Consider the following 13,410-nt stretch of genomic DNA (forward strand, 5'->3'; position numbering starts at 1 on the left):
ATCTGCAAACAACAACTAACTTACCTGCCACACCGTTCCACTGTTATCCATCATTTCTACACCCCTCCCACATACTCTTGCATTCACCTCTCTCACCACACCATCCATGTACACATTAAACAGCCATGGTGACATCACACACCCCTGTCTCACACCAGTCAACACAGGGAACCACTCACTTGTCTCAGTCCCTACTCTTACACATGCTCTGCTGTTCACATTAAAACTCTTCAATGCTTCCAACAATTTTCCACCCACTCCATACATTACCATCACCTGCCACAACGCCTCTCTATCAACTCTGTCATACGCCTTTTCCAAGTCCATGAAAGCCAAATAAACATCCTTACCTTTTGCAGAATATTTCTCACACACCTGTTGTACTGCAAACACCTAATCCACACATCTTCTTCTGCTCCTCCATCACCTCCTCATCTGCTCTTCCTCTCACTCTCTTTATCAAGACTCTTCCATACAGCTTACCCGGAACAGACAACAAACTGATACCATTCGAATTGCTACATTCATACTTATCACCTTCACCCCTATACAATGGCATCATACATGCACTACACCAGGGGTGTCAAACTCATTTTAACTCGGGGGCCACACGATAGAACCAACATTCTGTCAGGGGCCGGACTAGCCGATTAAAGAGAAAGAAAAAGAGAGATAAAGAAATAAGAGAAAGAGGGAGGGAAAAGGAGAGAGGGCGGGACAAAGAAAAAAAAGAGAGAGAGGGAGAGAGTGTGAGAAACAAAAGAGAAAAAAAGTCATGAGAGAGGGGGAATGGAAAGGGGGAAGAAGAAAGAAATCCAAAGAGAAACAGAAAGACAGAAGGAGAGAAAAGAGAAAAGAGAGCGCGAAGGGTAGGAATAGAGAAAGAGAAAAGAGAGAAAAGGAAAAAAGGAAGTTAGAGCAAAAGAAGTTAAAGAGACACAGAGAGAGAAAGAGACAGAGACAGAGAGTGGGAGAAAGGGGGTGGAAGAGAGAGAGAGAGAGAGAGAGAGAGAGAGAAATAAATACAAGTACAGTGTCTTTGTGAGAAGAACCTGGCTTTGGCAACATCAAGTTGAGCTATTTCAGCCTGCAGCTTGTTTTTCTCTTGCGCTTCTCTGAGTGTTGTCTCGCGGGCCGGATTCAATCCCTTAGCGGGCCTGATCTGGCCCGCGGACCGCCTGCTTTGACACCTGTGCACTACACCAATCAACCACACCACTTAAAAGGAATACATTCAACAAGTGTACTAACCAGTTGATCATAGCCGGGCCACCTCTCTCTCTATCTATCTATCTATCTATCTATCTATCTATCTATCTATCTATCTATCTATCTATCTATCTATCTATCTATCTATCTATCTATCTATCTATCTATCTATCTATCTATCTATCTATCTATCTATCTATCTATCTATCTATCTATCTATCTATCTATCTATCTATCTATCTATCTATCTATATAGAAAGACAATGTGTATTATTTGATGTGTCTGTATGATGCCAGGCAACCAAAAACGAGTACTGAAATGTACAAGGTATAATACAGACTACAGAAAATCACCTTTTTGGGGTTTTTGGCTACCCATAGCAGCAAGATGTCTGACAATGATGTCAGTTCTGTCCAGGTGAGCCCCGTGTCATGTCAAATAAATACACATTTCTCCACTTACGAGTATTGAATCAAAATGCATAATCAAATGATAGAGCATGTATTTTTTATGCTTATCTTTTAAATCAATATTGTTTAACCACCGTATAATAAACGCTGTCGTTCATGATTGATTAATTCATTACTCATCGATTGAATTTCATATTATATTTTAACGTTTTTTTTCTTTAGTCTTAGATTCGATTTTGAGTTGGGAATTCTAAGACACGACACTCAATAACGGCAATTTTTTTTCATGGAATACCCAATTTGTCCAAAACACACCCAGACCGTAGTTCCATTGCCCCCAACTTAATTGAGTTTGAGACCCCTGATCTCCAATGAACGATCTTTTTCTGTCAATCGGCTGGTATAAAGTGACATGATTTCCGTCTGCCTCAGCAATGCTCAATCCTCAACATTTTGTTTACAAACACGGGGAAAGGAGAGGTGAAAATTAACCTTTGACCCTTTGCTGCGCGTGCACAAGCAGTGGGGGCGTGGCCTTTCCTAGCGAGACACGTCGGGGGTCCTGCACGCGCACTTCGGCGCGCGTTTGCCCTGCCTGCCGGGCTGCCTGCGTTGCTACCTCAGTGTTTCCGAGTCTTGTCACCGGGCTCCACTTGTCACAATTCATAAGCCGCATCAGAGGAGCACCACAGCGGCTACGGCTGTCCCGGAGACGCGGGAGGTCCGCGGAAGAAGTCTACCGTATTCTTCACTGTTTGTTCGTTTGGTGGTGACGGATGTGGGTGACGACCGAGTTTTCCTCTGACCGGCATGGAGAGTCAGGGCAGCCGCTGTAAGATTGTGGTGGTGGGCGACGCGCAGTGTGGCAAGACAGCGCTTCTGCACGTTTTCGCCAAAGATTGCTACCCGGAGGTGAGCAACACAATTTCAGCCTTCCTTAAATCAAAGAATAACACATTTGGATCCGGATTAAAGCTTAGGTGCATTTTAAAAATGCGGACTTCTGTTAATGTATTTTTAAACGACTTCATATGAATGGTTTTATTATATTTTCTAAAGACACGTCATGATGAAATATTGCCATTAGAAAATTATTTTCCATAGAAGCGATAATCACTTTTAGATCAGTGGACGGCAACATGAACGTAAGCAACCAGTTTTTGAGGTTGCTAAAGTACCACCACATTCAGAACCCCCCCCCCCCCCCCAATATTATTTTTCACTATTGTTATTACTTTTAAACCTCTCTTCTCTGTAATAAAGGGTAGGCTAGGCTTTAATATGATGAAAAAAGGCCAAATAAAGGTCTTTAGTGCATTACGCTGGCTTCATTCCTGGCTTCAAAGGACCACTGGTCAAAACAGAATCCAGAACCTGGCTGTGATTCCAATTTAAGAAGACGTGCTAAACCAAGTGCAACACCAACAAGTTTTTGACAGGTTTGCAACCTTCAAGGTCAGGCGACACAGCTTAGTATAAATAATTCAAGTCATGTTTATTTGTACAGCCCTTATTCGCAAGGAGTCTCAAAGGACTGCACAGACCACAGATTATTGCAAACTACAGACTATTATTACACCATCCCCTGATCTAAAACCTACATCGAGGCAAGGAAAAACTCAAAAACCTCAACATGAGGAAAATGAAAACCTTGAGAGGGGACGGCACATGAGGTAATCCCCCTTCCAGGATGACCAGGCTCCAACAGATGTTGCAATAACCAATATACACAGATTTTGTAAACATAAACTATATGCTATTCATATGCTATAGAATAGAAGTGTTTTTTAAGATTAGATTTAAACATTTCCACTGAGGTTGCAGATCGAATCTCAGGGGGAAGAGCATTCCACAGCACCAGGGTCGAATGGAGAATGCGCTCGAACCTGTGTATCTCTTCTTTGCTCTTGGGATCACTAGTTGACCAGCTTGTTAAAGGAAGCAGAGTTCACCGAAAAATGCCAGCAGTTCTATCGAATATTTCCCCTAGATCAAAAGTAAAAAAATGTTTTGCCTTTTTATCTTTGAAATCTTTAATATATGTTAACCCTGGAGTGCCATTTCCAAACTCGTTGAATACAATTTCTCACTATGTTATTATCAATGACAATAAAGACAATCAATTCAATTAATACAGTAAGTGTAGGGATGGAATCATAAATTCTTTAAAATAATACGCCAATGTCTAATAGGTTCCATGTTTCTTGTTCCGTAGGTGTATCTGTGTATGTGATCTCTATTAGAAATAAATGAGTACAAACTTGGCATGGCATAGTAATAGCGTTTCTCCTAACCACAAAGTGTAATGTGATGTTCACAAATGGGAAGTGACACTCTTGAACTGTGTTGAATGATCCTAAATCACTTCAACACTCTTGTTGTCCCCGGGTCAAAATGACCCTCCACTGTGTTGTGAAAAATCCCTTAAAATATGTTTTTTAACTTCAAATGTTATGACTGCCCCTACATTGGGCCCGACAGGATAAAAAAACGAAATGTAGTTTACATTCACATTTCAACGTAAGCTGTTTAAAAAAAATACAAAAGCATCCCTTAAATGTAGGACAACATGAGGGTTAAGTAAAATTAAACTAACAATACTAATAATAATGATAATAATCAGCCAGACACTATGGGTGCTCATCACCCACGAAGCTCCGAACCTAAAATTGCCCTTGGTCGGCAACCTTTTCTGAACCACTGTTGTAATGTCTGACAATATTCTCATGGCCTTGCCCAAGAATACATTTATGATAATAACAACAACAACAACAATAACACAAATAATACGCCTGTTCAATCACAGGGGTTGCCACAGGTACTTGAAATCCTTAATAATGCTTGTATTTTAATGATGTGTTTTCAAAATATGAAAAGTGCTTCACTTTCGGGTAAAGTGCCTGTAAATGCTTGAAATTGTTGCCACGTTTCTCAAGAAGTCTGCTTAAAAATGACGCAAACACTACTCTGGTGGTTTTGCTACGTTGTTGAATTTCTCCTTCCCTCGTGATTAACGGCAGCTGGTATTAGTTTGTACGGCATTGTCCTATAAAGCATCATCGTGCATAATACACCTAAACAGGGCAATATGAAATGTGTATTCGCGCAAGATTATTTATTATTTATGGGCCATGCAAATAATGAAGGTAGCGGGAAACGGAACTTCCTGCAATTGAAAATGTCAGCTCCTTATCAACGTCGTTTTACACAACACCTATATGGGGAGATCTTTGTTTCAAAAATATTTACACACATATTGTTCGGATCCAAAATGTATTCACGAATATCTAAAAGTCATATGTCCCGCGAGATTGAAAATTGCATACGCAAATTTTTGGGATCAGCAAAATACATGAATCACACCAGATCCCATCTTATAATGGTACTGAAGATGTTTAAAATTTGGTTTTGAAAGTCATTAAAAAGTGCTCAGATTTGGCCATGAGAAAGGTTTTACAAATGATCACTGTTTTGAGTCCGTCTACTGTCCTGAGATGTAAATAAACCTAAAGAAGCACAACGTGGGATACAACTCTTTGGTGTATCAGATGATGCATCAGACTTTGAAAGATTAATTCACTGTACATTTTATTTTGGTACGGTGTTAATAGTTTACATTGTCAATAAATTATTTTAATTATAGGCCAGAATATTTAACAATGTGGTACTGTAACTAAAATTAGTGTGATGATGAGATCAAATCTAGAGCCCTTTCCCATGTCATCTTCATTGTTAGTGATCTACTGGTTAAAAGTCTGTCCCTGTGATCCAGGTTCGATTCCTGTGGTCAGTGATATTTTTTGACTGATTAATCATTGCTTAAATACCGTAAACCTTTTTGTATAATGTGCATCCAAACTCTCCTTTTTGGGATTAAAAAAATGTGTGTACAGTATACCAAATAACCTGCCGCCCATTACCAGTCTTTTTTTCTAGCCTTTTTCCTTTTTCACTCTTATTTCTTTCTGTTTTCTTTTTTTCTTTCTTTTTACCCCTTGTCTTGTTTTTTTCACTTCTTCTTTTTTTCTCTTATTTTCCTTATATTTTTTCTCCATTTTATTCTATTTTTCTGACCAAAAAAGTAAGAAATGGTCTGTTTTAGTCACTCCATGTCTCTAGTTTGTATTATCCTTTTGGGCTTTTGAGCACTCGTTATTGGTTGCACGAGACAATACGGCAACATCTAGTTGTCAAATAATTCACACTGTCCCTTTAGGGGACATATAGCTTCCTACTAAACATTTCTAAATAAACTTTCACTATCTTTGAATGTAATTGTAATTGACCGGATTAAACTCAATTACAGACTGAAAAAGGATGTTTATTGGAATTAAAACATTTTAGCTTAATTATTTTCCCCCCATTTTATTAACACTCCACTTATTGAAACACGAATATTTTGTTTGTTTGTTTGTTTGTACATGATTCAATTGTTTGTTTGTTTGTACATGATTCAAATTGAATCTTTTCTTCCGGCGCCGTCACGAATGGCAGCCACTCCAGTCAGCTCCCGTGTTATTTTCGATTGTTCTCGATTGTTCTCAGCTCAGGGATGCTGCTGGAAATGTGAATTTCCCTTCGGGGATGAACAAAGTATCTATCTATCTATCTATCTATCTATCTAATGCAGGAAAATTAATTGTATGTTAAATGAAAATCGTATTAATTTTAGAATACAATCTTATTAAAATATTTAATCAAAAACTCAAGTGTGACACAATACAATTGTACAGATTGACAGGTATTGTTACAGTGAAGAAAATAAGTATTTGAACTCCCTGCTATTTTGCTATTTCTCTTACTTAGAAATCACGGAGTGGTCTAAAATTTTGATCGTAGGTGCATGTCCACTGTGAGAGAGATACACTAAAAATAAAAATCCAGAAATCACAATGCATGATTTTTTAACAATTTATTTGTGTGATACAGCTGCAAACAAGTATTTGAACACCTGGGAAAATGAATGTTAATATTTGGTACGGTAGCCTTTGTTTGCTATTACGTTTCCTGTAGTCTTTCACCAGGTTTGCACACAGTGCAGAAGGGATCTTGGCCAACTCCACACAGATCTTTTTTAGATCAGTCAGGCTTCTGGGCGGTCGCTGGGAAACATGTAGTTTGTGCTCCCTCCAAAGATTTTTGATTGAGATCAGGTCTAAAGACTGGCTGGGCCATGCTAGAACCTTGGTATGCTTCTTACGGATTCACTCCTTAGTTTTCCTGGCTGTTTGCTTCGGGTCGTTGTTGTGTTGAAAGACCCAGCCACGACCCATCTTCAAAGCTCTGACTGAGGGAAGGAGGTTGTTCCCCGAAATCTCACAATACATGGGCCCGGTCAGCCTCTCTTTAATGCAGTGCACTCGTCCTGTCCCATGTGTAGAAAAAAAAAACCCCAAAGCATGATGCTTCCAGCCCCATGCTTCTGAGTAGGGATGGTGTTCTTCGGATTGTACTCTTCATTCTTCTTCCTCCTAACACGCTTAGTGGAATTATGACCAAAAAGTTCTATTTTGGTCTCATCTGACCACAATACATTCTCCCATGACTTCCTCTGTATCATCCAAATGGTCATATGCAAACTTAAGACAGGCTTTGACATGTGCTGGTTTAAGCAGGGAAATCTTTCGTGCCATGCATGATTTCATACCATGACGTCTTAGTGTATTACCTACAGTAACCTTGGAAACGGTGGTCCGAGGTCTTTTCAGGTCATTGACCAACTCCTGTCGGGTAGTTCCAGGCTTCTTCCTCACCTTTCTTAAAATCATCTAGACCCTACGAGGTGATATCTTGCATGGGGCTCCATTCCGATTGAGATTGAGCGTCATTTTTAGCTTCTTTCATTTTCTAATGATTGCTCCAACAGTGGACCTTTTTTTACCAAGCTGCTTGGAAATTGCTTTGTAGCCATTTCCACCCTTGTGGAGGTGTACAATTTTGTCTCTGGTGTCTTTGGACAGCTCTTAGGTCTTTGCCATGTTACAAATTAAAGTCTTATTGATTGTATACGGTGGACAGGTGTCTTCATGCAGCTAACGACCTCAAACAGGTGCATCTGATTCAGGATGATACATGGCGAGCAGGTGGACATCTAATGGGTGGACTAATAGGTCTTTCAGGGTTAGATGATACACAGGTGTTCAATACTTTTTTGCAGCTGTATCGCACAAATAAATTGTTAAAAAAAATCATGCATTGAGATTTCTGGATTTTTCTTTTTAGTTTATTCTCTCACAATGGACATGCACCTCTGATTAAAATTTCAGACCCCTCAATGATTTCTAAGTTGGAGGAATAGCAAAAAAGCAAGGTGTTCAAATACTTATTTTTTTCATTGTATGTGAACTGCTTCTACTATCTACATAGTTATTCATGTACAGAACTGAGCTAACTTACAAATGCACAGTGAGTATGACCAATTTATCCTTTGAAAATGTTACACTGCTGTCGTAACTATTTGAAAAAATATGATGTATCTATTTAATGTGTAAGTTCAAAATATTTATCTTGCTTCTAGCTATATTTTAAGATCAATCAAATATCACAGTTATAGTATGAGATATTCAGATTTTTTTTTAAAATTGGATCAGTGCTCTTTCCAGGCCCAAACTAAAGCCTTCACACTCAGTAGTTTTTGACATTCAGCTCACAGAACTTCCATGGTTGTTTGCTTAGAATTCCTTCTGTTATTTTTACATACGGCATTATCACCTCCTGTTATGTTGTGGTATATTTTAGAAGCTAATGAAATACATTGTGACAGCATTTTGCCACTCCCAATTATTTAGTCAGCATACCAACAGATGAGCTGGGGGTTCCCCAGACACTGAGTTTCATTACTTCAAACGGCTAACTGTTCCAAATGTAATGAAATTATATTGATTTCATCTTTATGACCGCATCGATCTGTTACGCTAATTGTGCTCTAAAAATAGATAAAATGTTAATAATTATACATTTAGCGTATGGAAAGAAATATGAAGAGTATTATCTAAAATATTAGCTGCTTTGTGTGTAGCTTTCAAGTCAGGATTTGGTTAAAAAAAGAAAAAAAAAATTCTTTTAAAATGAAGTGGCGCGTGTAACCAACAAAAGGGCTGATTTATCAAAAAATCCTGTGTGATTGAATGTTGTTGTTGTTTTATTCTCTAGACCTACGTGCCCACCGTCTTCGAGAACTACACGGCCAGCTTTGAGATTGACAAGCACCGCATTGAACTGAACATGTGGGACACTTCAGGTAAGATGGGCTCTCATCCATACCCATTAAAATCTAAGGTATAACTCCCGTTTGACGCACAGTTTTGAGCAATAAAGATTTATTGATCAGGGTCTGGGGTGGTAGCCTCCTATTTTCTGTTTGTTTTTCCCTCATGTGAAGACCGCTCTTAAGTGTTCCCATGCTCTGGCTCAAGGGTCATTTCGAGGGCTGATAGTTGGTCTGGCCCACATCAGTATGACTTTTCTCTTAAATACCTGTACTGAATATGGCTGGAAGGGACTCATTTAATTTAATTCAATTACCAAGTTGGTCAAAGTAATATGTAAACACCAAAACTCCCTGTTCAATTTCAGTTATGGAACTACACAATATTTGATGTCTGACAGTTCTACTCTGTTTTGTACTAAACTGGCAACATTTTTAAATGGGCATGTTTATCATAAGTAGGGCTGCAACTTACAACGATTAAACATTTTTCTTAAATTGAGCATGAAGATGATTTGATTGCAGTATGTGGCAAATGATAAAAAATACAAGAAAAATTGGTAGAGTGAAAAGTATGTTTTTTCTTGGCACTACTTTTTTGTGCAAATAATTTAAAATGTCCTATCCTAAACCAATTGAGGCACAGTGCTATGTCATTAAATGCATAAAACCAAGAACAGGCTCATTAGAAGCCGTAAATCAGTAAATGCAAAAAAAAAAAGATTGTGATTTTTGTACATTCGGTGGTCAACTTCAAAGTCTCTAACAAAACTACTTAACGATTCTCAACAGTTTGGAAAGAAACGGTTCTACCAACTGTTGTCTGTCATTTTTAACCTTTTAACAACTTACGGGTTTTTTCGGACTGCATGCATTTAATCTCTTGTACATTTGTCAAGCACAGTCTGGTATAACGCCTGAGCTCTCTTTTACAGCGAAATATACGAGTACCGTGCATGTCATCCATCCATGTATTGGCTTGAATGTTACTTGAATCTCAGTGATGCAAGTAAGACCCAACAGTCCAATTGGCCACTTTAAAGGTTCATGCATCATTGAGGTAGTGCCATGATACGAAGGTCTGCTTCGTAAACTTTGAATGAAGTATTTTTATTCGCTCTATCCTGGCTATAATACTCTAAAACTTTTAAAAGTTTTGGCACGCGTGCCTGTTGTTGACAGGGTCATTTCTATGTAATACTGGGAGACAGAGACGCATTTGCACATGAGCGACTCTGAGCAGAGATTATATTCAAGTAGAGATGCATCAATTTGTTGGAAAAAAGAATTCTATTGACAAATATTTTTAACATAGATTTTTGTCAACTAACTGTTACAGCCCAATTCCTTTTATTCCCTCAAGTGGAAAAGTCCTAAGATCCCCTTGTCAGAACCATAACAGATGCTAGACCGAAACGTATAACGTTTCACACAAAGTTTTATTGTAGAATCGAGGAAGTCAGGTACAGGGAAACAAATGACAGTGGTCCGGTGCTCGTTGGACAGGAGGAGCAAGGAGCTCACGGGATCGGAGCGTGGTCGGAATGCGGAAACGAGTGGAGTTGCCGTGACTGGCGATCGGAGCGTGGTCGATGTGCCAAAACGGGTCAAGTAGCCGGAGCGGGAGATAGGTGTGTAGTCAGTGTGCCAAAACGGGTCAAGTAGCCGGAGCGGGAGATCGGAGTGTGGTCGGTGTGCCAAAACGAGTCAAGTAGCCGTAGACAACCCGGAAGTCAGGGATAGACGAGCAGAATACAGGTGAGGACGGGACAGACGGGAGCAAGAGTCAAATAGTGTTTGCCTTGTGTATGCGGAGGTTTGCTGACGGACTGACAAGGAGTGAATGGAGTACTGAGTTTAAATAGGAGGGAACCAGGCAACAAGCAGCAGCTGGCACCAAACAAGCGGGCACAGGTGAGGGCAATAAGTAATCATGACACCCCTGGAGTACTGGGAGTTTTTTTTATGTTTCCATCCATATGTTCAGCTTGCTGACGGAGATGTTTTAAAAGGTTAAAGTTGTGAGTGGAGAATCCTGACTAATCCAACTAATGTGGGAGGAGCATATCCTCAGCATTAAGATTTGACAACGGCACACACCGGGGTGTTGGTTAAAACCGTGGTTCTCAACTTTCTTTTTGTGATATTGGTTTACGGATCCCTTAACCGCTTGGGTTATCAGGACACCACTGAGGATACATCTCTGGACAGCTTTCTCCTCTCCTGACGGTTTCTGGCCTACGGTTGGGTTGTGGCAAATTTGGCACCAGTCCATTACTTATTGTTGTTGACCCAGTTCTTTTTCGGTCTTCTTCTACTCCTGCCCCCTTGGACTGTGCCCTGGAGAATGATCTTGGCCACTCCTGATGATATTGTGTGGTTACCATAAAACTGCAGTTTTCTTCTGCGCACAGTTCTTTGTAGGGTCCAATGTGTCCTCTGATGGTGTTACACGTCGTTTTGTTTGTAGCTGATGACTAGAAGTTTCCCATAGCACATCTCATCATTTTTGTGATATACCTAAGCGGAAATATTTTCAGGATGGGTTTGGTATTCTAATTTTAAAATTTGTTTTCATATCACAAGTCCCTCCTTAGAGTGCCTTCATGTAATCCCAGCGGTAGATATAGTTCCATTTGAGAACCACTAGCCTAGAGCACTACTTTGTTTGAGAGGCCATTGGAGGGGGGGAAGGGTCGGAGTGGTCAGACAGGCTGTTGACATGAGAGGTTAAAACTACAATGCCATTCCTCTACTACAACAAGCCTTGCTAAATACCAAATCATATGCTATAAAATAAACTTAAAATGTATCCTAGTCAACGAAATGGGGGCAAAAAGAGGCAAACATGTAGATAGCAATAGTAGAAACTTAATAATAATTGGCTAAAATGGCCACTGATAACTTTCTCAGTTCCCTGCGGGAAAATTGGACAAGCAGGACAAGTCTGCCACTCCCCCAAGTGTTTATGTGGGTGTTTTCTTAACCTGATCAGAAGCCCTTCAGCACTTGATGACAATCAAAAACATCAGAATCCGAGACTCCGGCAAGTCTGAACAACTAGCATAAACATTCCCATCATGAAACTATCTTTGGATCTTTAGACGCTGCCTCATGGTCAGCCGGGAAAGGAATGTTGTTGTTTTTGTGTTGGCCCCATATCTCCTTGAGGCCGCCAATCAGCAACTGAACTTGTTCTACCCCCGCCCAAACCCTCGTGTCCCCCAGAGGCCGTAACTCAACTTAGGAGCTGCACCTTGTCACCGTGCCCATGGTCGCTGTGGGAATGTTGTGCTTCTTTGCGTCTTTATAACCCGGATCGACCATTCGCTGATTTTTTTCGTTTTTTTGCCACCGCAAACATGTCCCCCTTCAGCAGGCCACGAATGAGCCCCACACACCTTTGTTTCATTTTTTTGTGCATGTTGGTATGTCTGCACCAATATCCACGCAGATAGTTGAAGATTTTCAGAACAATGAAAATAAGCTTTCATTGGAAAATCCAGGCAGGTTACCCCCAATGTTGTTTATTTAGTTGAAAATGTAGACGGTTACTTTGAAAAATACCGTTTATGAACTCATTCAATGCATCCGCAGCGCCGCCGTGCCGATCGCTCTTAGGCGCATCCCGTTTCTCTCAAATTGGAAGAGCTGGTGCCAGCTAACTTTTGCCATTTGACTCATTTTTGAAGACCTACAGAATATTTTGTTCGGTTGTTTTGTATGCATAAGACATAGCAAAAGAAAGGTCAAACATGCATCTTTCATTAGAAAAAGAGAGTATGTCTCTAGCTTTTACCATTGTTTAGTAAACAACGGTTGAACATTGCTTAGTTCTTACTTCTGAGCAAAAACGTCTTCTTGTAAAAGGATGCATTTCAAGTAGAACCTTCACTATGATGCATTTTTTTTGCATTAGTGATACTTCAAATATCCATACCAGGGGTCTCCAAGGTGGAGATGCCCCCTAAGGTTCTCGTGTACCTGTTTTGAAAATATTTTTTTGATGGTGATTTTCTAGTAAAATAATATTTTTAGTGGTTAACTGAGTCTATTTAGCCCACTCCTTAATACTTAACCTGCTAATAACATAGCAACAACATGGTAATAGCATGACAAGTTATTTTAGAAATGCATATGAAACTGCGTGCCCTTTGCTCTATTTCGTAACAAAAAGGAGCACTCAACTTGAAAATGTTAAAGACTCCTGATATAAACAATGCTTTTCATAAACACAGGGGCACTTGCTTTCAAAATACTTTTTATAGCGAGAACTCTGAACCTATGCATGAACAATGTATTAACTTTGCCAGAACTTTTCAGCGTCTGATGATTCCGGTGACGTGATCACACAGCTTTGTCACAATGGCCATCGGGTCCCTCAGGATGTGCACGAATCATCATCCCTTTCTGCCCTGACAATTGTTATCTCTATTTTAGAAAGAAAAAAAGCTCTGTTGGATCGTCTGTCAAACCATATCCATATATTTACTCTTTCATATACTGCTTCACCACGCCTACTCAGGGGTCATTTAACACTCTCAATCGCTGCATACAAGCAAAACTAGGAAGTGGGGGCTTCC

The 13,410-nt window shown here is 39.8% G+C and overlaps 1 protein-coding gene across 1 annotated transcript in view; it reads left to right on the forward strand.

The window, feature by feature from the left end:
- The first annotated feature begins 2,183 nt into the window (after positions 1–2,183).
- LOC148373995 (rho-related GTP-binding protein RhoN-like) overlaps positions 2,184–13,410 on the forward strand; it is a 59,978-nt gene continuing 48,751 nt past the window's right edge. The window contains exons 1-2 of the mRNA XM_088330953.1: positions 2,184–2,532; positions 8,773–8,860. Coding sequence (XP_088187079.1) covers positions 2,431–2,532; positions 8,773–8,860 — 190 coding nt within the window. The 5' untranslated portion in view covers positions 2,184–2,430. The remainder of the gene's footprint in view (positions 2,533–8,772; positions 8,861–13,410) is intronic.

This window comes from Urocampus carinirostris, chromosome 1 (assembly GCF_059441175.1).
Source record: "Urocampus carinirostris isolate Australia breed hairy pipefish chromosome 1, RoL_Ucar_1.0, whole genome shotgun sequence".
Classification (NCBI taxonomy): domain Eukaryota; kingdom Metazoa; phylum Chordata; class Actinopteri; order Syngnathiformes; family Syngnathidae; genus Urocampus; species Urocampus carinirostris.